Source organism: Rhincodon typus, chromosome 7 (genome assembly GCF_021869965.1).
Source record: "Rhincodon typus isolate 14 chromosome 7, sRhiTyp1.1, whole genome shotgun sequence".
Lineage (NCBI taxonomy): Eukaryota > Metazoa > Chordata > Chondrichthyes > Orectolobiformes > Rhincodontidae > Rhincodon > Rhincodon typus.
In genome coordinates, this window is record NC_063338.1 from 56,117,262 (window position 1) to 56,139,970 (window position 22,709).

At 41.9% G+C, this 22,709-nt stretch overlaps 1 protein-coding gene across 1 annotated transcript in view; it reads right to left on the reverse strand.

The window, feature by feature from the left end:
* The window catches only part of LOC109914308 (adenylate cyclase 10), a 185,769-nt gene that overhangs the window by 61,015 nt on the left and 102,045 nt on the right, over positions 1-22,709 (reverse strand). Inside the window, exon 20 of the mRNA XM_048599218.1 lies at positions 6,914-7,225. Coding sequence (XP_048455175.1) covers positions 6,914-7,225 — 312 coding nt within the window. The remainder of the gene's footprint in view (positions 1-6,913; positions 7,226-22,709) is intronic.

The following is a 22,709-nucleotide window of genomic DNA, read 5'->3' on the forward strand; positions in this document are numbered from 1 at the left end:
GCTTTACTGAAATCCATATACACCACATCAACCGCTTTACCCTCATCCACCTGTTTGGTCACCTTCTCGAAGAGCTCAATAAGGTTTGTGAGGCACGACCTACCCTTCACAAAACCGTGTTGACTATCACTAATCAAATTATTCCTTTCTAGATGATTATAAATCCTATCTCTTATAATCCTTTCCAACACTTTACCCACAACCGAAGTAAGGCTCACTGGTCTATAATTACCAGGGTTGTCTCTACTCCCCTTCTTGAACAAGGGGACAACATTTGCTTTCCTCCAGTCTTCTGGCACTATTCCCGAAGACAATGACGACATAAAGATCAAAGCCAAAGGCTCTGCAATCTCCTCTCTAGCTTCCCAGAGAATCCTAGGATAAATCCCATCCGGCCCAGGGGACTTATCTATTTTCACACCTTCCAGAATTGCTAACACCTCCTCCTTATGAACTTCAATCCCGTCTAGTCTAATAGACTGTATCTCAGTATTCTCCTCGACTATGTTGTCTTTTTCCTGTGTGAATACTGACGAAAAATATTCAGTTAGCACCTCTCTTATCTCTTCGGACTCCACTCACAACTTCCCACTACTGTCCTTGACCGGCCCCAATCTTACTCTAGTCATTCTTTTGTTCCTGACATACCTATTGAAAGCTTTAGGGTTTTCCTTGATCCTACCTGCTAAAGACTTCTCATGTCCCCTCCTGGCTCTTCTTAGCTCTCTCTTTAGGTCCTTCCTGGCTAACTTGTAACTCTCAAGCGCCCTAACTGAGCCTTCACGCCTCATCTCTACATAAGCCTCCTTCTTCCTCTTGACAAGAGATTCAACTTCTTTAGTAAACCACGGTTCCCTCGCTCGACCACTTCCTCCCTGCCTGACAGGTACATACTTCTCAAGGACACGCAGTAGCTGTTCCTTGAACAAGCTCCACATTTCAATTGTGCCCAGCCCCTGCAGTTTCCTTCTCCATCCTATGCATCCTAAATCTTGCCTCATCGCCTCATAATTGCCTTTCCCCCAGCTATAACTCTTGCCCTGCGGTATATACTGATCCCTTTCCATCGCTAAAGTAAACGTAACCGAATTGTGGTCACTATCACCAAAGTGCTCACCTACCTCCAAATCTAATACCTGGCCTGGTTCATTACCCAGTACCAAATCCAATGTGGCCTCGCCTCTTGTTGGCCTATCTACATACTGTGTCAGGAAACCCTCCTGCACACACTGGACAAAAACTGACCCATCTGAAGTACTCGAACTATAGCGTTTCCAGTCAATATTTGGAAAGTTAAAGTCCCCCATAACAACTACCCTGTTACTTTCACTCCTATCCAGAATCATCTTTGCAATCTTTTCCTCTACATCTCTGGAACTTTTCGGAGGCCTATACAAAACTCCCAACAGGGTGACCTCTCCTTTCCTGGTTCTAACCTCAGCCCATACTACCTCAGTAGACAAGTTGTCATCAAATGTCCTTTCTGCCACCGTAATACTGTCCTTCACTCACAATGCCACACCTCCCCCTCTTTTACCACCTTCCCTGATCTTACTGAAACATCTAAACCCCGGAACCTGCAACAACCATTCCTGTCCCTGCTCTATCCATGTCTCCGAAATGGCCACAACATCGAAGTCCCAGGTACCAACCCATGCTGCAAGTTCACCCACCTTATTCCGGATGCTCCTGGCATTGAAGTAGACACACTTCAAACCACCTTCCTGCCTGCCGGTATACTCCTGCAACCTTGAAACCTTATTCGTGACCTCACTACTCTCAACCTCCTGTACACTGGAGCTACAATTCAGGTTCCCACCCCACTGTTGAATTAGTTTAAACCCTCCCGAAGAGCATTAGCAAATTTCCCCCCCAGGATATGGGTACCGCTCTGGTTCAGGTGTAGACCATCCCGTTTGTAGAGGTCCCACCTACCCCAGAATGAGCCCCAATTATCCAGGTATCTGAATCCCTCCCTCCTGCACCATCCCTGTGGCCACGTGTTCAACTGCTCTCTCTCCCTATTCCTCGCCTCACTAGCACGTGGCACGGGTAACAAACCAGAGATAACAACTCTGTTTGTTCTAGCTCTAAGCTTCCACCCTAGCTCCTTGAATTTCTGCCTTACGTCCCCATCCCTTTTCCTACCTATGTCATTGGTGCCTATGTGGACCACGACTTGGGGCTGCTCCCCCTCCCCCTTAAGGATCCCGAAAACACGATCCAAGACATCACGGACCCTGGAACCTGGGAGGCAACACACCAACCGCGAGTCTCTCTCGTTCCCACAGAATCTCCTATCTGTCCCCCTAACTATGGAGTCCCCAATGACTAATGCTCTCCTCCTCTCCCCCCTTCCCTTCTGAGCAACAGGGACAGACTCTGTGCCAGAGACCTGTACCCCATGGCTTACCCCTGGTAAGTCCCCCCCCCCAACAGTATCCAAAACGGTATACTTGTTTTTGAGGGGAACGGCCACAGGGGATCCCTGCACTGTCTGCCTGTTCCCTTTCCGTCCCCTGACTGTAACCCATCTACTTTTTTCCTGTACCTGAGGTGTGACTACCTCCCCGTAACTCCTCTCAATTACCCCCTCAGCCTCCCGAATGATCCGAAGTTCATCCAGCTCCAGCTCCAGTTCCCTAACACGGTTTCCGAGGAGCTGGAGTTGGGTGCACTTCCCGCAGATGAAGTCAGTGGGGACACTAGTGGTGACCCTTACCTCCCACATTCTACAGGAGGAGCATACAACTGCCCTAACATCCATTCCCACTGTTCTGAATTCCCAAACAGACAAATTAAAAAAAAAAATACTAGTAGCCTTATCAAATCAGCGCTCATACCTTTTTTTTTGGTTAGAGGAGGAGGATGGGTGGGAGACACTACCGAGGTAGTGTTTCGGGTAAAGCAACCGCCCAAATATATTACCTCACTTACTCCAAAAATGGAGTCACGCGAGGTAAGACCTATATAATCGAAAAGCTCACCTTCCCAGGCTGCCCTCGCGCTTCCTCCCGGACTCCCGCCGCTGAAACAACTGAAAGGCCGCAGTCACGCGAGGTAAGACCTTTATAATCGAAAAGCTCACCTTCCCAGGCTGCCCTCGCGCTTCCTTCCGGACTCCCGCCGCTGAAACAACTGAAAGGCCGCAGTCACGCGAGGTAAGACCTTTATAATAGAAAAGCTCACCTTCCCAGGCTGCCCTCGCGCTTCCTCCCGGACTCCCGCCGCTGAAACAACTGAAAGGCCGCAGTCACGCGAGGTAAGACCTTTATAATCGAAAAGCTCACCTTCCCAGGCTGCCCTCGCGCTTCCTCCCGGACTCCCGCCACTGAAACAACTGAAAAGCTTCAACACTAGCTTCACACACTGGTCCATTCACAATATCCCCATTACCCACCGATAATACATTTTACCAACCACAATTGTATCTCACATTCATAACATCATACAATTAACAATGTTGCAATCTGTACACCAACACTTTACAGCTTGCACACACTTCTTTGATTCCACGATTCCAGCTATTCAATTGTAACAGTCATATAACCCAAACACATTTTATCACACTCACCAACAACACCTCCTTCTATTTTGCTTGACAAGTTAGTTCATAATCAGAGGGAGCAGCACCCACAACCGGCATTAGCTATATGTGTTCATCTTCATGCCGTTATAGAAGAGACACTTCTTCCTCCCACGATTGGCTATGATTTACAGACTGCAGATGACATTCCCTCCCATCGCCACAACCTTTTCCTTACATTTTTATGTTTTACAATTACCAAGGACTGCACTTGTTGCTAGGAAGGAAGACTGAGAGAGGAAGAAGAGATTGGTGAAGAACAAAATCATCACTGCCAGTTCAGATAATAGCACTCCACAAGCATTAAATGGTGGCAGAGAGGCTGGATGTGGACGTGGTGAGACACTGCATTGGGGTAGGTTACAGCGAGGCTTAAGGGGAAGGGGCAAGGGTTATATCACTGCCAGCTCCCCAGAGGGTGATTTCACACATAAGCTCTCTTGCAGAGAATCCTGGTGAAGACTTTCATGAAATGCCACACTGAAAAAGGCTAACATACATGCACTCAATATGATTTTGCATGGGCTAGTCAGCCCAGAAACCTGCAGTCACTGTGTCAAGGGGAATTCAGGATTCACCTACAAGTGGACTCCCTCATGTTTTTGATAGAAAGACAATTTGAACGTAAACAGGAATGTGAGGTAGTCGAAGTACACACTGTACCACTGCTGTTTTAGTGTTAATGTTGGACCAGGGCATGGTTTGTGCATAAACTGTAGCTTTCACAGAGGTGAGGAGAACAATGCACAGCTGAAAGGAAATATCAACATTTTAATGAATAACAAAATCAAATGCAAAACCAACTCAATTCTTGTGAAATGCAAAATACAGCAAGCAGAGGGCTGATAACAAATGAAAACATGGCACAAACTGAATGTCTTTATCCAGCTCAGTCGCCCTGGCAGTGGGTCACAGTGAGGTTGTCTCTGGTCTCTCTAGCTCAGGGACCATTTCTCTGTTCTCTTTTGTCTGGTTATCACGATGGCCCATCTCAAGATGGTCATTCTCATTTTTCTCCTCAGTGGTTTTCTCTCACCCCTCTATCTTTTCCTCTGCCAACACATTGCCCCTTCGGTGACTAAGATTTTGAAGTGCGCAGCACACCACTATACTGCATGGCACTGCCTGGCCAATCCAAGCATCAGAACCTCATTTTCTGAAAGCCTATTTCTGTTCTATAATGGCCCCGGTTGAATCTCTCCTCAGCACCACCTGAGAATTTCTTAGAGGTACAATCAGCCAGGTGTGAACAGGTTACTTTAGTTGCCCAGCAACTCTCCTTCTAAGGGATGAGAGCATTAAAAAGAAGCTGGCACCTGTGAGGGCTACATGGTGTACAAGTCGTGTCAGCTCCTTCGATATCGAACAGGGACTTACATTTATTGGCTGTTGTGGTTTTAAATGATTTGAACATTAAGCAAGCAGAATCCTTTTGTGCTGACAAAGACTGCTGGTTCATGATAGGGTGCTCTGATTGCACTCTCTGTGCGATCGACTTCACCCTGAAACTGGGAAATGAGTGAAGGCCAAAATTCCTACTGCTCCAGCTGCCTGATTCCTTGGGTCAAAGGGGGAAAGCAGTGAGTTAGTGGGTTCTTGCACATAGACAATCAGTGTTGCTGGAAGCATTTCCGAGTTGAGGATTGTGAAATGCCATAGAGGTGAAATGATTTATGGCAATGAAATTAACAGAAACTGTTATCTTTAGGGTTAATTAACAGAAACTGTTATCTTTAGGGTTACTGAGATAGGATTGCTATCCAGTCCATGTTACTGCAGGTACTTGTTCAGTTATAGGCATTTGCTGGCCATAGACTGTCTGCATGTAAAAGCCAGAGGTGACAGTGACTCATGAAAATCCCTCTCATAAGCCTCCCTATCCTCTTCTTTGCTCTATGAAATCTGATCCTTCTTTTTTGAATTGACTCCTTTCACAGTAATCATTCCCTCAATAACCTAGTCCAATGAAACCCATTCCCACTTTTCTTAAGATTCCATGAATCGCCAGACTGCAAAGATAGAGATTCTCAGACTCAGGTAGTGTCAAGCACCTGATCCTGGCCAACCCCCTGAACTGGAATTAGATTGGCCCCTTGACTGCATGTGGTGACACTCCCTGACTGACTGCAGACTCTCTTGATCCCACTAAGGACTAGTCCCCTTTGACCTTCTAGAAATGGCCATCTGCTTGAAGCTCATAAAGTGTGTTTGCCAGCTGTTGGCACATGCTGTAGCTGTGATGTTGACATAACACAATGGACATTGTGACATGTCCACCCTCTTAACTGTTCCATGCATTTGATAGTGACAAGCTGCAATCTTTCTCTTTGTGCTTATAAAAACAATGCAGGTCACAAAGGCTGGCTGCCCATAACTTAGCACAAAAGAGCCTGTTAACTAAAAGAAAATTAAAGATGGCAACCTGTAACTTGACATTGCAGAGACTATGCACTAAAAGATGAATGCAAATGACAGAGGCTGGACTGTAAAAAAACACAAAATAATTGAGTGCTAAGAAATGAAGCTAAGAGCCATAACATTGCCATCCTTTGTAAATGTATGTGATGCGTATGTCCCCGAGTGCAAAACAATCTGACAGAAGCATGCAAGTTGTACATGTCCCTGAGCTTCAAATTTAAGTCCTGTAGGGTAAAAATGGTGTGAGAGTTGGACTGAAAGCAGGTATGTTTTTGTTTATTCATTCACTGGATGAGTTGTCTTTGAGAAGGTGGTAATGAGCTGCCTTTTTGAACTGCTGCAGTCCATTTGATGCAGCCCACAAAGCTATTAAGAAGGGATCCAGTGACACTGAAGGAACAGCAATATTTCCACATCAGGATGGTGAGTGGCTTGGGAGAGATCTTGCAGGTGGTGGTGTTCCCATGTATCTGTTGCCCTTGCCCTTCCCGATGGTAGTGATCATGGTCCGTATGAGAGACGAATGTGTAAAAGAACTTATGACATTAGTGGGAAGCACAAACTATATTTCAAAGTATTTACCCAAGATACTTGTTTCTAGCTGCTGCCTCCTGACACCAGAAGACTACTATAAGTGACAGCTATCAAATGTTAGCCATGCCTTTTGATCATGGTTCCCAAACCATGGGTCACATCCTGCAACGTGATCATAGAAACAGCATTTGGGTTACAAACACCCCCTCTTCCAAAGCAGCAATGTTGACTTGAGACGAGACTCTGTCAGAAAATAGCAATGGCTCAATTCTGCCAAACTGTAAAGAGGTAGACAGGGATCCCAAAGCACCTTTTAATCAAGGATTGATTTTAGAGCCAGGTACTTGTTTAATTTATTTAAATTATTTTGATTACCTTGCTGACTGTCTGGAGAATGACTTTGTATATTTGCATAACTAACTGTAGTATATAGGTCTTTTCGTCTTTGGATGATGCTTTCACTTTCACGAACAGAAAATGTCACCATTTTTCGGTGCCGATATATGAAGTCACCTTCTCCACAACTGTTGCATTTGCGAGCTGCATTTTCCAGGAATTTAGTGCACTTTGTGTGAAGTGATTTTTTCTGTTCCTTTAGCCACAGATCATTTGCTGTTTCATGCACAAGTGCAATGCAGAATCGCATCAATTTACATCTCCACAAAACAGTTTTTTCTTTGTTTGGATCTGCAAATGGAAATATTAGTTATTTTCATTACTAAATAATGTTGCATAGAAGCTTATTTGGTCATTTTAATTCATCCACCATTCTTTTAAGATGCAATTATTTTGCAATTAGTTTAGATTTATGTTTTACTTCTCATGTTTAATAAAATAGCACAGATGATGGCACAGATGATTCAAACTCTATGCATATGTAAGATGAAAATGAATGATTCATGGTGCCATGGCATTGAACCCAACTTGAAGGGAAACCAAGCATGTGGCAGTTTTAAAGGACTTTTATTTATCTAAGTTGGGTATCCAGTGAGTACGCAACACATATCCAAATGCACAAAAACAATGTTGCTGGAAAAGCTCAGCAGGTCTGGCAGCACCCGTGGAGGAGAAAACAGAGTTAATGTTTCGGGTCCGGTGACCCTTCCTCAGAACACCTCAGTTATGAGGAACGGTCACCGGACCTGAAACGTTAACTCTGTTTTCTCCTCCACAGATGCTGCCAGACCTGCTGAGCTTTTCCAGCAACTTTGTTTTTATTCCTGATTTACAGCATCCGCAGTTCTTTTGGTTTTTACATATCCAAATGCAGTTCAGTCCAGTATTGACGGTGTGCTATACTGTCCTAAGGGCTGACTCTTCATTAAATATTAAAATAATGTCTTTTCTGCCCCTGTTATGTGTCTGTGAAAAATTCCAATAGCATTCAAAGTAATGCAGATGAGTTCTCTTGACTAACATTTAAAGCCAAATCATATACGGAAAAAGATAATTTGGCCATTTATTAATTGTGCTGGGACCTGACTGCGTGTAAATTGGCTGCCACATTTCCTATGCTAGAAAAGTGACTGCATTTGAAAAATACTTCACTGGCTGCAAAGTAATTTTGAATGTCCTGAGGTTTTGTAATGCAGTATAGGAGAATATACAATTTCTTCTTCCTATTCAGGGAATAGACAACATATGCAGTTATGATCAGATGTTTCATATGATAATGCAATATATGATTTATATATGATTAATATCATTTAAAAAAATGTTTGGTCATACAGAACCCTCTCTTTCTGCATTGTGAGTCTGTTCATTATAGCACATGGACAGCAGTGGTTCAAGAAGGCAGCACACCACCACTTTCTGAAAGGCAACCAGGGGCATGGAACAAACGCTGGTCCAGCCAGTGATGTCCACATCCCATGAGTGAATAATAATGAAAACAAACTTAAACACTGCTATAAGAAGACTAGAGATTGAAGGCTTTCAACTTACACTCATCAAAAGCAGGAAACAAGAAACAGACTTGGGGAAAAAAAGTACAGAATGAAAAGATGGCACTGATAGGTAGCACCATCATTAGTATGGAGATACAGGAAGAACAGTGCACTGTCAATCTTAATTCTAAGACCAGGCAGGTCCATCATGATTAATCAGGGCATTGCCATGGTGATGCAGGAGAGTTTAGCTGTCTCCCTGACCCCAATTTTTTTAAAGCTGCAGCAAAGAAGATTTTTAAAAACTTTGAGACAACAAGGTGCAGGGCTGGATGAACACAGCAGGCCAAGCAGCATCATAGGAGCAGAAAGGCTGACGTTTCGGGCCTAGACCCTTCATCGGAAAAAGGACCCTAACCCTAACCCTTTTTCTGATGAAGGGTCTAGGCCCGAAACATCAGCGTTTCTGCTCCTATGATGCTGCTTGGCCTGCTGTGTTCATCCAGCCCTGCACCTTGTTGTCTCGGATTCTCCAGCATCTGCAGTTCCTACTATTTCTGATTCTTTTTAAAAACTTTTAAGTTTTTTAACTTGCTCCAAGCGTTCAAAGCAGACATTTGGAAGTAACTGAGTGGGTTATTGTTTGCATGCACTTCAAATTTTGCACCAATCAAAATGTGTCTGAACTTCTGCAAAAAAGCCCAAAGTTAATAGTTTGAGCTTCACACTGGAATAATTCTTCGTATTTCTCTTGCTTGGCTTGAGACTTTGCCTGGTATAAGCAATAGACATTCTTTTCTACCCTTGAATTTGTAACAGCAGCACTCCTAAGCCAAGGAAATTGGCATTGGTTTCCAATATGACATGGAGATAGAAATTTGGGAGCCAAGGACAGATGACTGGACAAGCTTCTACTTGAAGGTACAATAGGTGTCTTCAACTGCGAAGGCCAAACTATCTGTGATTTCCCATAAAGTATCATGCCTTGGATATCCTTTTCCACTGGCTCCTTTAGAATTCTCTGGTATCTTCAGTATGTCATGCAGTAAACTGGCCAACTGTGTATCACCTTGCAATAGCCTCCTGTAGTAACCAATTAATTCAAGCTCCCTTTTAGTGTGACAATACTATGGCTTTAAGAGTAGTATTCTGTCTGTTTTTTTGAAGAGAGTTTTTAAGTCAATAAAGCAAGCAACTTGTGAAGCCTTTTTTTTATGTTGGAACAATAGAGGCAATCTGAATGGGTGCGGCCAAACTCCACAGAACCAGGATTTTTAGTTTTAGTTTTTCAGTAGCAGTTGCAGTGATCTTGAAACTGGGTTTGGAAGCTGCAGTACATCTCTCCACCCTACTCTTTCTCAGAGTTTTCTCTTGATGCAATTTTCCTCCTGGACTGGAGCACTGCTTGTGAGACAATCTATTTAACTGAATTTGCCTTTATCAATGGTGTGTTTATGGGATGTTACTATATTGGAACAATTTCTGTTTGGTAGTTAAGTAATCTATTATTTTGTTGTTTTCCAATGTTTTTATTTCCAATTTCTTCTTTCTTTTGTTGTATTTTAAGTATAGTATATGAATAAAGTGTGTTTTGCTTCAAATCTGGTAATTTGACAAATTTATTTGCATCCGGAATGGCACTTGCCTTTAAAATAAGAAGAAGTTAGGGTTTAGGCTATCTTTTTAATATATTTTGAGGGGGTTGGGTCCGGTCCATAACATCAGTTTTTTTCTGATGTTAGGGATGCCCATAACTGAGAGACACAAAATGGATGACAGCTAGCTGTCCCTCGAGCCCTGACCCAGCATTTAAGTGAGGCCATAAGTTGGCACAATGATATCTTTGAGAAGGGGTTTATCTCAAGGTAATAAGAAGTTCTGCACAAATAGCAGCTGCAGAAGTCTGTTGGAGACAGTTTGATAAAAATGTCTAAGGACGGACAGCTTGGAATTTGTAACAAACATTAAAGAGAAAAATAAGATCCAATAATAAAGAAGGGTTGAATTATGGCTCATAAAAATCTAAGAGATCAAACAAGTTCATTAAGCTGTGAAAGTGATTGAGTTTTAGTCTTATCAATGAGAAATATGTTGTTTCATTAGGTGAAAAGTTTTAGAGTAGGGACAGTAACTCTCATCCCAGAAGATAGTATGTGATTAGCATGAGTTACAGGGCAGCTGTAAAACAACAGATAAGAACATTTCACAGTAATTAGCTATTTGTCTTGAACTATTCACAATTTTAAGAGTAGGTTCTAGTTAAAGATTATTCAGATTATCACAGAGAAAGATTTCAAAATAGGTATAGAAATACATATATACAAAAATACAACAATCACTAAAAGCATTAGAGGAAAAGGTTCAAATAGAAATATGAAAACTAACAGGCTCAGATAGTAAAGCAGCCTCCCCCCACCTTATCATTAAACGAGTGCCTGGTACACACAGGGAGAAACAAATTGCTCACAACTCATTAGCTAAAGGATGCTAACAGTAGGGGTAGACATAAACCTTTACTAAATTTATAGTAGAACTAATATTATGAATTTTATAGCAGTTAGTAAGAACTAACATCCTTTGTATCTCTTTGATTTGGACAGTGGGAAATAAAAGATGAGTAACATAATCTGGTAGGGATAACAATGAACTTAAGGAATAACAGAATTCAAACAGTCCTTGGAGGTAAGCAAGTCTAGGATATGTCCAAAGGTTTAACCATTAACTCTGGAATGTGAATTAATGGGATACATAGTAAGATCCAAAGGTCTGATGATTACAATGTCTGGTAAACATCATGAGATCATGGAGAACCTAGGGCTGTCCATAGGGGTGTCCAACATTGATCAGGCTGTTTTACAGGATTGGATATATAGATTAAGGTGGAAGGAACAATGACAATGCTGCATGTAATTATTGGAACCATTCTCTCCATGACACCTTAGTCCACTTCTCCATTACTCCTAACACCTCCCCACTCCCCCATGGCATCTTCCCATGCAATCGCTGGCCGATTCATCTCTCTGTCCTCACCATCCAAGGCCCCATTCATCTTCTAGGTGAAGCAGCATTTTACTCATACTTCTTTCTGGCGAATGTTTGCATTTACTTGGAGTAACCTTCTTTAATTAATGTCTCTTCATGAAACCCTTGAAGTATCTGCTAACACAGCAAACTTTCTCATTAACTTGTTCCTTAAACTCTTCCAATCAGCAGCCTTCTAGGATGTCTTCCTAGACACCTTTGGCATCTTAATGCCTATGTTTTCTGAAGTTTTCTCTTATTAACTTTGAGTCACTCAGGACTTCTTTTCTTCTATTCAGTTGTTCAGGGGACTGCTAAACCGCACTATTGATGTTACAGGTCTTTTCCGCTCTGAATAACTTGCTTCTGTCTGAAAGAAACCTATACAGTCAGAGAACCACTGCACAGTTCAATCTTTCTAAAAGGAAACTTGCTTTTGTATGTTTCTTTCCAATTTCAATGGGTGCCTTGTTAGTAGGAAACAGTCTATTTTTTTCCTTCCCTTCAGTTCCCATTGAACTAATAACAGCAACACTTTTTAAAATCCTCATTTAAGTGCATGTAACCAAACTTCCAGAAAACTCAATATCACTCCTGGGACTCAAAAATGAAACTAAAATGCAGTCCTTAATAGTAGACACAATATAGAAATACCAACCAAATGTAAAGCTACACAAACTAAAAAAAATGCTAGAGAAATCAGATCTGGCAGCATCTGTGAAAAACATTAATGTTTTGAGTCCAGTGATGCTTCAAATGGTCACTGGATTCAAAATGCTAATGTTAATAAAACGTTTCTCTTCATAGAAGCAGCTGGACTTCTGAGTCTCTCCAGCAATTTCTGTTTTTGTTTGTTTCAGATCTCCAACATCTGCAGTTCTTTCTTTTATTATTGTAAATCTATACGAAGTTCAGACCATTTAGTCTCTAAGTTTCCAAATATTAATACAAATATGTCATGAACTTACAACACCATGAAAGAAAGAGAGGCAAGACAGAGAATGAAAGTAAAAGAAAGAAAGAAATACATAGTTATAGAGAATTTATTTTCTGCTTTGAACTTGCAAAAGAAAACCTTTCAAGACAACAAGGAATGGATAATAGGTATTGGTGATAAAGGTTGCAGCTTGTGAATAAAGGGTGCTCTAGCTTTTGAGGAAAGTGAGTAAGAAAAGGAATATGAATGGACATTTAAAGGTGAAGAAAGAGATAGAGGATGGTGTGTTAAAGTGGAAAAGGGCAGCAATAGAAGAGGATAGACAAAAAGAGGGAAACAATGAAGAGAGGCTCCAATCTCAATGGAGACCTCAGTCAAATAAAATGTTACTGAAAAGTTGAATGCAGATGTATAGGTTTGCCAATAAGACGGACAAATGTTTTTGGGAAATACTAACTGCAGCACCACAGGTAATTGATTAAAAAATCTTAGAAGAAGTTATAATTTTAGCATAGTGACGTAGAAACATGTTCCTATCTAAAATTATTGCATAGAGGTGTCTTGGACTGTAAATTAAACCTATTTGTATTTGGGACCCAGTGTAAAGTGCCTAATTGAAATGTGCGACTCAGTTACTAGAAATGAATAATACAGATATGGTGAGAGACCCTGTTGGACTGACCTCAACATTGAGCTCCAGATTGGTTACCATTGTGGTTTCTGCTATTATTGAAACTGGACTTCAAATTTATTAATAGAAAGTGAAATGAATGGACACGCAATTTTTCTTTTAAAGTGACTACATTAGAAGCTACATTTATTTTACTGCTTAGCAAAGCTGGCAGCAATCCACAAATGTCTCGGGGTCTCTCATGATTCAGTCCCACTATTGGTCACAGCATTACAGTGACTAAAAATCAGCAAACTGGGAATTTTGATACTTTTTCCTAGATTATAAAAATGGATGTGCAATTATTAGTTTGTTTATAGATATTTCCACTTATATTGAGTCCTACTTAGTTTTAGAAATATGCAATACTTTGTGATGTATACTATTTATTCATTTTGTGATGAAAACTGCGTAAATTCCTCAGGGCATTTTCCCTCCCAGATAGAAATCAGAAATTTCCTGGTTATAGTGTTCCAGAATTGCTCTGCATTCTATCCTTTGAATTTCATGCAATCCCTATGTTTAAGTCTGACTAATCAAGTGTTAGCAAAATGGGCCTGAGCCTTTCCACAAGATATGATAATTGCTAATTTTTACAATATCCTATTTACTCATCAATGTTTGCTCTGCAGAATAAGGGAATAGGAAAATTATTCTTTAGCCATAGGACATTTCACATTAAGTAAAACAAACATACAAAACATATATATTTTTAACAAAGCTTTATGCAAAATATTACTTCTACAGTGTTACAAAAAAGTCATGGTTTTTGTAACTCAAGCCAGAGGCTTCAGAACTAACAACGACTGAGAAACCATTGCTTCCGAAGGAAGCTTAGAGGTGGGCTCTATAGTGGAGTGAGACATTGGCCATGAATGGCCTGCAGGGAAGTCAGGGGACAAGCGTAGCACAAGTGCCTGCTCACCAGAGGGCGTACTTGCACAAGATTTCTGTTGAAAATAAAAACTGAAAGAACTGCAGATGCTGTAAATCAGGAACAAAAACAGAAGTTGCTGGAAAACCTCAGCAGGTCTGGCAGCATCTGTGAAGAAAAATCAGAGTTAACATTTCAGGCCTGGTGTTCTGAGGAAGGGTCAGCAGACCCGAAACATCAACTCTGATTTTTCTTCACAGATGCTACCAGACCTGCTGAGCTTTTCCAGCAGCTTCTGTTTTTGTTTTTGTTGAAAAGGACTCAGATAATGGCTTAAATGATAAGGTGCGCAGTCTACAAATGATTGACATACAGATTCAAATGCTTAGTATATTGGCAGACCATGATCACTATCAATGCACATAGAAGGGGACATGTTTATGTGCAAAGATTGGACCTCATCCTTCCCAGTGTGGAAGTGGTTGGCAAATCAGTCACCACACTTGTGGACTCGAGACTGTGATGGCCAATATCTCAGCTTCCATGGTTGTTTTGTGATTGCTTTCGTTTCAGTGTTGTGACCTGTAGGACACTTCAATTATCAGTAACATAGGGATGTTGTGGTATGTAAGTATTGGGGAATGGAGACTTGGGGTCACACGCATTAGTACCACAGTGATTGGATTGATGAAACACGGCCACACCAAAAAGTAGAATGTATCATTGTCTTCCTTTTCCTCTTTTTGGTCTGCCTTCTCCTCTGCTGCATATCGAATACTGGCAAAGGCTATATGTTTTTGATGGCATGTTTGAGTACTCAGATAGCAGACCACAGAGAGTCATAACACAGGATATGGCAAGTAGTAGAGTAAGTAGGACTCTTCCAGATCAGTCCAGGCAGTGGAAGTGCTGTGGTCATCTATCTATTCAATGACATTTCAAGTAGCTGGATGGCTCTTGTTACGTTTATGGTTCCCACATGTGCTTGGTTTACATAACACAATCTGGATTCAGTCATTTGGGATAACCTCTGTCATTTAGCATCATCCTCAACTTTCTTCTGGCTGTTCAAATGCTGATATAACACATAACAAAGTTATCATGGCTGCTGCCAGGAAACTAACTTGCATCATACACTGAGTATGGTCACACACTAGTTGACATAGAGGGACTGAGACTAAATTAAAACAAAGAACTTGGGATGTTGGAGATGTAAAACAAAACCAGAAATTGCTAAAGAAACTCAGCAGGTCTGGCAGCAACTATGGATATAAAGCCAAATTTAACATTTCAGTTCCTGAAGAAGGATCACTGGACTCAAAATGTTAACTCTGCTTTCTCACCACAGATGCTTCCAGATGTGTTGAATTTCTCCAGCAATATCTGTTTTATGTGGGGGAGTGAGACCACATGCGATTGTGAAATATTTCCATGAAATCGTTCTAACAAATCTATATGCTTTGTGCATTACTGTGTATAATTTTCTTTTCCCACATTCTAACCCTAGCAACTGCATGAAATATTTAGAATTATAATTATTATACAGCTTAAATTAATTTGTAATGGTTTCACTCGCAATTGAAGAGATTAAGGCATTCTTTTAGCAAAATTTTGTGGCACTACTACGGTATTATCTCAGTTCCAGTTTGCTGGGACCTCATCTGGAAATCTGGAAAGAGGAAGAACAACAGCAATTGCACAAGAATCAAAACTTAAACATAAAATTGTATTATGGTTGCAGTCAAAATAATGGATAGCATAAGTAACCCCAGTGAAAGAAAACAAAGAGTACAACATAATTTAATAATTGCAGTAGACTGAAGGCACAAAGAAAACTGCCAGTTGCATGTTTTCCATATTTTTGATCATAATTTTAGATTTTGATTTGAATGCTCCATTCTCCAATCAGAGGGCCACATTATGAAATTATTCCATTGGGGAAAGCCAAATTTCATCAGTCGTCGGTACCCAATGGTGTATATTTGGCTGGTAAAATTATAACACCAGAACAACACATGTGATTATTAATGTACTATATAAATTGGTGAGAATGAGGTCCCTCTTTCAAACGTGAATCGTAACAAAATGTTGGCTGAGGTATGCTGCTGAGGTATGCAAAACTGTTAGTTTTGCAAAAATGATATCACACACTTAACCTTCCTGTGGTTTTCAATAAGTCACTGTATTTGCATATCTATTTCTCAGTAAATTCACCACAGAAAGCTAAGTCCAGTAATTTAAAGTAGCATTTCCACAACATAATTGACTTCTTTTGCGAATTGAACAATTATGATTGGACGTTCTTATTCCTTCAAGTGCTGAAATAATTTTAGATGATACTTTAACTTAGAAAATGTCCCTTTTAAATTTTATTTTCTCTTTTTTGCCTCGTTTCCATTTATATCTCCCTTCATTCCATCCTTCTGGTTTATCCTGCAACGAATATATGGTACATGTCACGAAATGGTATTTGCTAAAGCATATCAAGTGATGCTGTGCTTTTATTTTTGCTGCCCTGTTTCATTGACTCATAGAATCCCAACAGTGCAGAAAGTGACCATTTGGCCCAATGAATCTGTGCCAATCTTCCCAGCTTCCATCCTAGCCCCATGACCCCGCATTTACTCTGCCTAATCCACCTAACTTGCACATCCCTGGACACTACAGGGCAACTTAGCATGGCCGATGCACCTAACCTACACATCTTGGGACTGTAGGAGGAAACCGGAGCACCAGGCAGAAACCGATGCAGACACAGGAAGAACACGTAAACTCCACACAGATAATCGCCCAAGGCTGGTACTGAATCTGGGTCCCTGGCACTCTGAGGGAACAATGTTGCAATTAATAACAGGCAAATGATAACCACTGAGCCACTGCACCATTTCAGCTCCTTGCCCTCTGGGTGTTTTGCATTTGCCTGTCCAAAAAAGGAAGACATTGACAAGGACTAATATTTGGCATTAATCGAGCTGAACTTTGTCATGTATTGTGTAAGAGGGTGAGATTTCATGGAGAATGGACAGGGTGTAATGTTGCTTCATGATTTGGGATGCTTTTGATGTGGTCCACTTTTATCATTTTCATAACATTCATCCTATTTCTTCCTTGTACGGTAACGTTGCAATTAATAACAGGCAAAGAAAGATGGACAAGGCTTGTTACAGCTAAATGAACACAAAGTTAAATAATAATGATGGTACGTAAAGGATAGCAGAGGGATAAAGAAGTGAAAGAATAGTGAAAGTTTCATACTAGACTTCTTACACTTAATTAAGCCATTTCTTAAGATGCTAATCTATCTCCATTCTTTTTTGGCAACTGTCTCACACATCCAGCTCAAGCCAAGACCGCTGCAAAACCTGAACTGCAAAAAAAAGCTTTCTTCCAGCTATAGGTGTTACCCCAAAGCCAATAAAATAATTCCTGAGCTTTCCAACCGAAATCATTTGCACAACTATTTGTTTTGTTCACATGTAAAACTTGCTGGCTAGATATTAAATGTATATATATAAAAAAAAAACAAGAACTGCAGATTCTGGACATCTGAAAGAAAACCAGAAAGTGCTGGAGAAACTCAGCAGGACTCGCAGCATCTGTAGCAAGTGAAACAAAGTTAATGTTTTGAATCCAATGACTTCTTCAGTACTGAAGGGCATTGGAAAGTTATATTTCTTCTACTGTTAACAAAGGAGAAAAGAGGAGCAGATGGAAAAGATATTGAGATTTCTCAGATCAAAAGACAAAGGGAAGCCTAATAGTAGTAGAGGGAAGATATGGATGTGGAGTAAATGTTAATGGTAAGAACGGTAGAAAGAAGGTCAGATCTGTGAGAGCAAACCCACATAAACAAGACACTGGTTGAGGTGGGGGTCAATAAAATAGAGGACAATGTGTATGTTCTGAAATTGTTGAACTCAATGATGAGTCCTGAAGACTGTAAAGTGCCGAAGTGGAAAATGGATTGCTTTTTCTCCAGCTTGCATTGGATTTTGCTGAAAAACTGTAACAGGTTAAGGATGGGAATATTAGCGTGAATCAAAATACCCAAGAATTATTACTGTGCGGTAGGAAACCATTGGTCCATTCTTTCTGTACTGGCTATATGAGCAATTTAACTTAGTGCCAATCTCTTGTCTTTCCCCTTAATGTTGTGACACAGATAGTGTATTGAAATGGCAAGCAATTTGAAGGTCAGGGCCATTTTTCTGAACAGATTGGAAGTGTTCTGCAAAATGGTCACCCAGATTGCATTTAGTCCTACCAACATAAAGTAGGTCATATTGGATATTTATCACTCACAGGTGAGTGAGCCTTCTCGACATTAATGACACTAAAAATAGATTGGGTGACTGCCCCATTCTGTCCATAAGAATGACCCCAACCTTGCAGTCTCTTGCTATTTCAATACACCATCTTATTTGCTTGCTAAAAATTTTGTCCTTGGCATGCAATGCAAAGTCCAATGTAAGCTGGATGAACAGCACCTTACTCTCTACTTAAGGACTTTATAGCCTTAGGACTCAGCATACAGTTCAGCAATTTCAGGACATGAATCCTGTCCTCTATTTTGAAAACCCACACCTCCTAAAACATTGTCTTTTTTAAATGGGTTGGCTGTCAACAGAGCCAACCTATTTCCTACTATTCATTCCTAACATTAACATCTACTCTGCAACGATATTGCTTGAGAACTAACATTAACACTACTTTTGCCTTTGTTCTGGGTGCCGTCACCATCTGGTTGATAGAAACATAGAAGATAGGAGCATGAGGAGGCCATTCAGCCCTTCAAGCCTGCTCCATCATTCTTCACGATCATGGATGATCGTCCAAACTCAATAGCCTAATCCTGCTTTCTCCCCATAACCTTTGATCTCATTCGCCCCAAGTGCTATATTGAGTCATAAGATAACAAGGTATAGAGCTGTAACAAGGTGTAGATGAAACGTCAGCTTTCCTGCTCCTCTGATGCTGCTTGGCCCGCTGTGTTCATCCAGCTCTACACCTTGTTACTCAGAGTCTCCAGCATCGGCAGTTCCTACTATCTCTGCTATATCTAGTCACTTCTTGAATACATTCAATGTTTTGGCATCAACTACTTCCTGTGGTAATGAATTCCACAGGCTCACCACTCTTTGGGTGAAGAAATATCTCCTCATCTCTGTCCTAAATCATCTACCCCAAATCCTCACACTGTGACCCCTGGTTCTGGACACACCCACCATCGGGAACACCTTCCCTACATCCATCCTGTCCAATCCCATCAGAATTTTATAAGTCTCTATGAAACACCCCCTCCCCATTCATCTGAGCTCTAGCAAAAACAATCCCAATATAGTCAATCTCTCCTCATATGTCAGACCCTCCATCCCCAGAATCAGCCTGGTAAACCTTCGCTGCATGCCCTTGAGAGCAACAGCATCCTTCCTCAGAAAAGGATACCAAAATTTCACACAATATTCCAGGTGTGGTCTCACCAAGGCCCTGTACAACTGCAACAGCACATCCCTGCTCCTGTATTCGAAACCTCTCACAATGAAGGCCAACATACCATTTACCTTCTTTACCACATGCTGCACCTGCATGCTGACCTTCAGCGACTGGTGCACAAGGACACCCAGGTCCCCCTGCACACTCCCGTCTCCCAATTTACAGCCATTACAGTAGTAATCAACCTTCTTGTTTTTGCTTCTGAAGTGACTCCACCTGCGTCCCCTGTGACTTCACCTGCGAGAAGTGCACCCAATTCCAGCTCCTCAAAAACAGCATTAGTGAGAACTGGAGCTGGAGCTGGATGAACTCCGGATCATTCGGGAGGCTGAGGGGGTGATAGAGAGGAGTTACAGGGAGGTGGTCACACCCAAGGTACAGGAAAAAGGTAGCTGGATGACTGTCAGGAGGATAAAGGGAATAGGCAGACAGTGCAGGGATCCCCTGTGGCTGTTCCCCTCAATAATAAGTATACCGTTTTGGATGCTGTTGGGGGGTCAATCTACCAGGGAAAGGCCATAGCGGACAGATCTCTGGCACGGAGCCTGGTCCTGTGGCACAGAAGGGAAGGGGGGAGAATAGGAGAGCAATTGTAGCGGGGGATTCAATAGTAAGAAGCACAGACAGGCGGTTCTGTGGACGCGAACGAGATGAACGGATGGTATGTTGCCTCCCCGGTATCAGGGTCCATGATGTCTAGCATAGTGTCTTCAAGATCCTTAAGGGGGAGGGTGAGCAACCAGCAGTCATGGTACACATTGGTACTAATGACATAGGTAGAAAAAGGACTGAGAATGTGAAAAATGAGTACAGGGAGTGAGGTTGAAAGCTGAAGTCCAAGACAAACAGGGTAGTTATCTCTGGATTACTACCAGTGCCATGTGATAACGAGTAAGAAATAGGGAGAGAGTGCAGCTAAACACGTTACTACAGGGCTGGTGTAGGAGGGAGGGCTTCCATTTTGTGGATAATTGGAGCACATTCTGGGGAAGGTGGGGCCTGTACAGTAAGGACGGGTCGCACCTGGACCAGAAGGGCACAAATATCCTGGGAGGGAGGTTTGCTGGAGCTATACGGGATGATTTAAACTAGATTGGCAGGGGGTGGGGAACCGGATTTGTAATTCAGAGGATGAGGTATTCAGCCTTCCAAAAGACACAACAGGGAGTGAGGTTGTTAATAAAGAAATGTGGTCGATGGAGTGTAATTGTGGACACAGAGATGGTTTGAGGTGTGTATACTTCAATGCTAGAAATATCAGAAATAAGGCAGATGAACTTAGAGCTGGGTCAGTACTTGGAACTACGATGTTGTGGCCATGACAGAAACTTGGGTAACTCAGAGACAGGAATGGTTGTTGGAAGTTCTGGGATTTAGATGCTTTAAAAGAAATAGGGAGGGTGGAAAAAAGAGGCAGGGAAGTGGAATTGCTAGTCAGGGCAATATAGCAGCTACTGAAAGGCAGTTCGAGAATGATATGTCTACGAGTCAGTTTGGGTTGAGGTCGAGAACAAGAAAGGAGCAGTCACTTTGTTGGGTGTTTATTACAGACCCCCTAATAGTTACAGAGATGTGGAGGAGCGGATTGGGAGGCAGATACTGGAAAGTTACAGAAGTCACAGGGTTGTAGTCATGGGTGACTTCAACTTTCCAAATATTGATTGGAAACATTTTAGTTGTAATGGTTTAGACAGAGCGGATTTTGTCCAGTGCGTTCAGGAAGGATTCCCGACACAGTATGTAGATAGACCAACATGAGGAGAGGCCACTTTGGATTTGGTGCTTGGCAATGAACCGGGCCAAGTGTTAGACCTGTTGGTAGGAGAGCATTTTGGCGGTAGCGATCATAACTCTGCTACTTTTACAATAGTCATGGAAAAGGATAGGTACATACAGCAGGGTAAGGTTTATAATTGGGGGAAGGGTAATTACAATTCTGTTAGGCAAGAACTGGGTAACATAAAATAGGAACAGATGCTGTCAGGGAAGAGCACTATTGAAATGTGGAGATTGTTTAAGGAATGCATACTGTGAGCGCTCGATATGTTTGTCCCTAGCAGGCAGGCAAGATGCGGTCGACTGAGGGAGCCTTGGTTCTCAAGAGAGATCGAACGACTGGTTAAGAGGAAGAAGGATGCTTATATAAGGTTTAGGAAACAAGGAACGGAAAAGGCTCTTGAGGGATACAAGTTATCCAGGAAGGAGCTGAAGAAAGGGCTCAGGAGAGCTATAAGGGGGCATGAGAAAACCTTGGCAGATTGGATCAAGGAAAACTCCAAGGCTTTTTGCATGTACATGAGAAATAAGAGAATGACTGGAGAAAGGGTAGGGCCAATCAGGGATTGCAAAGGGAATTTGAGATAGGAGAGGTTCTTGATGAATACTTTTCTTCGGTATTCACAACTGAGAGGAACCTAGTTGTAGAGGAGGACAGTGTGAAACAGGCTGGTAAGCTAGAGGAGGTCGATGTTAGTAAGGAAGATGTACTAGGAATTTTGAGGAACTTGAAGATAGATAAGTCCCCTGGGCCTGATGGGATTTATCCAAGGATTCTATGGGAAGCGAGGAAAGAGATCGCAGGGCCTTTGGCAATGATCTTTTCGTCCTCACTGTCCACGGGTATAGTGCCGGAAGACTGGAGAGAGGCAAACGTCATTCCCTTGTTCAAAAAAGGGAATAGGGATAACCCCGGAAATTCCAGGCCAGTTAGTCTTACGTCAGTGGTGGGCAAATTATTGGAAAGGGCTCTGACAGATAGGATTTATGATCACTTGGAAAGGCACAGTTTGATTCGTGATAGTCAGCATGGATTTGTGAGGGGTAGATCATGCCTCACAAACCTTATTGAATTCTTTGAAGAGGTGACCAAACACGTGGATGAAGGTAGAGCAGTGGATGTGGTATACATGGATTTAAATAAGGCATTTGATAAGTTTCCCCATGGTAGGCTCATGCAGAAGGTAAGGAGGCATGGGATAGGGGGAAATCTGGCAGATTGGATTCAGAATTGGCTGACCCTTAGAAGACAAAGGGTGGTAGTGGACGGAAAATATTCACGAGTGGTGTACCACAAGGATCTGTTCTGGGTCCTCTTCTATTTGTGATTTTTGTACATGATTTGGATGAAGGAGTGGAAGGGTGGATTAGTAAGTTCGCGGACTATACGAAGGTGGATTGCATTGTGGATAGTGCGGAGGGCTGTTCCAGGTTACAAAGGGACATTGATAGGATGCAGAACATAGAACATAGAACATTACAGCGCAGTACAGGCCCTTCGGCCCTCGATGTTG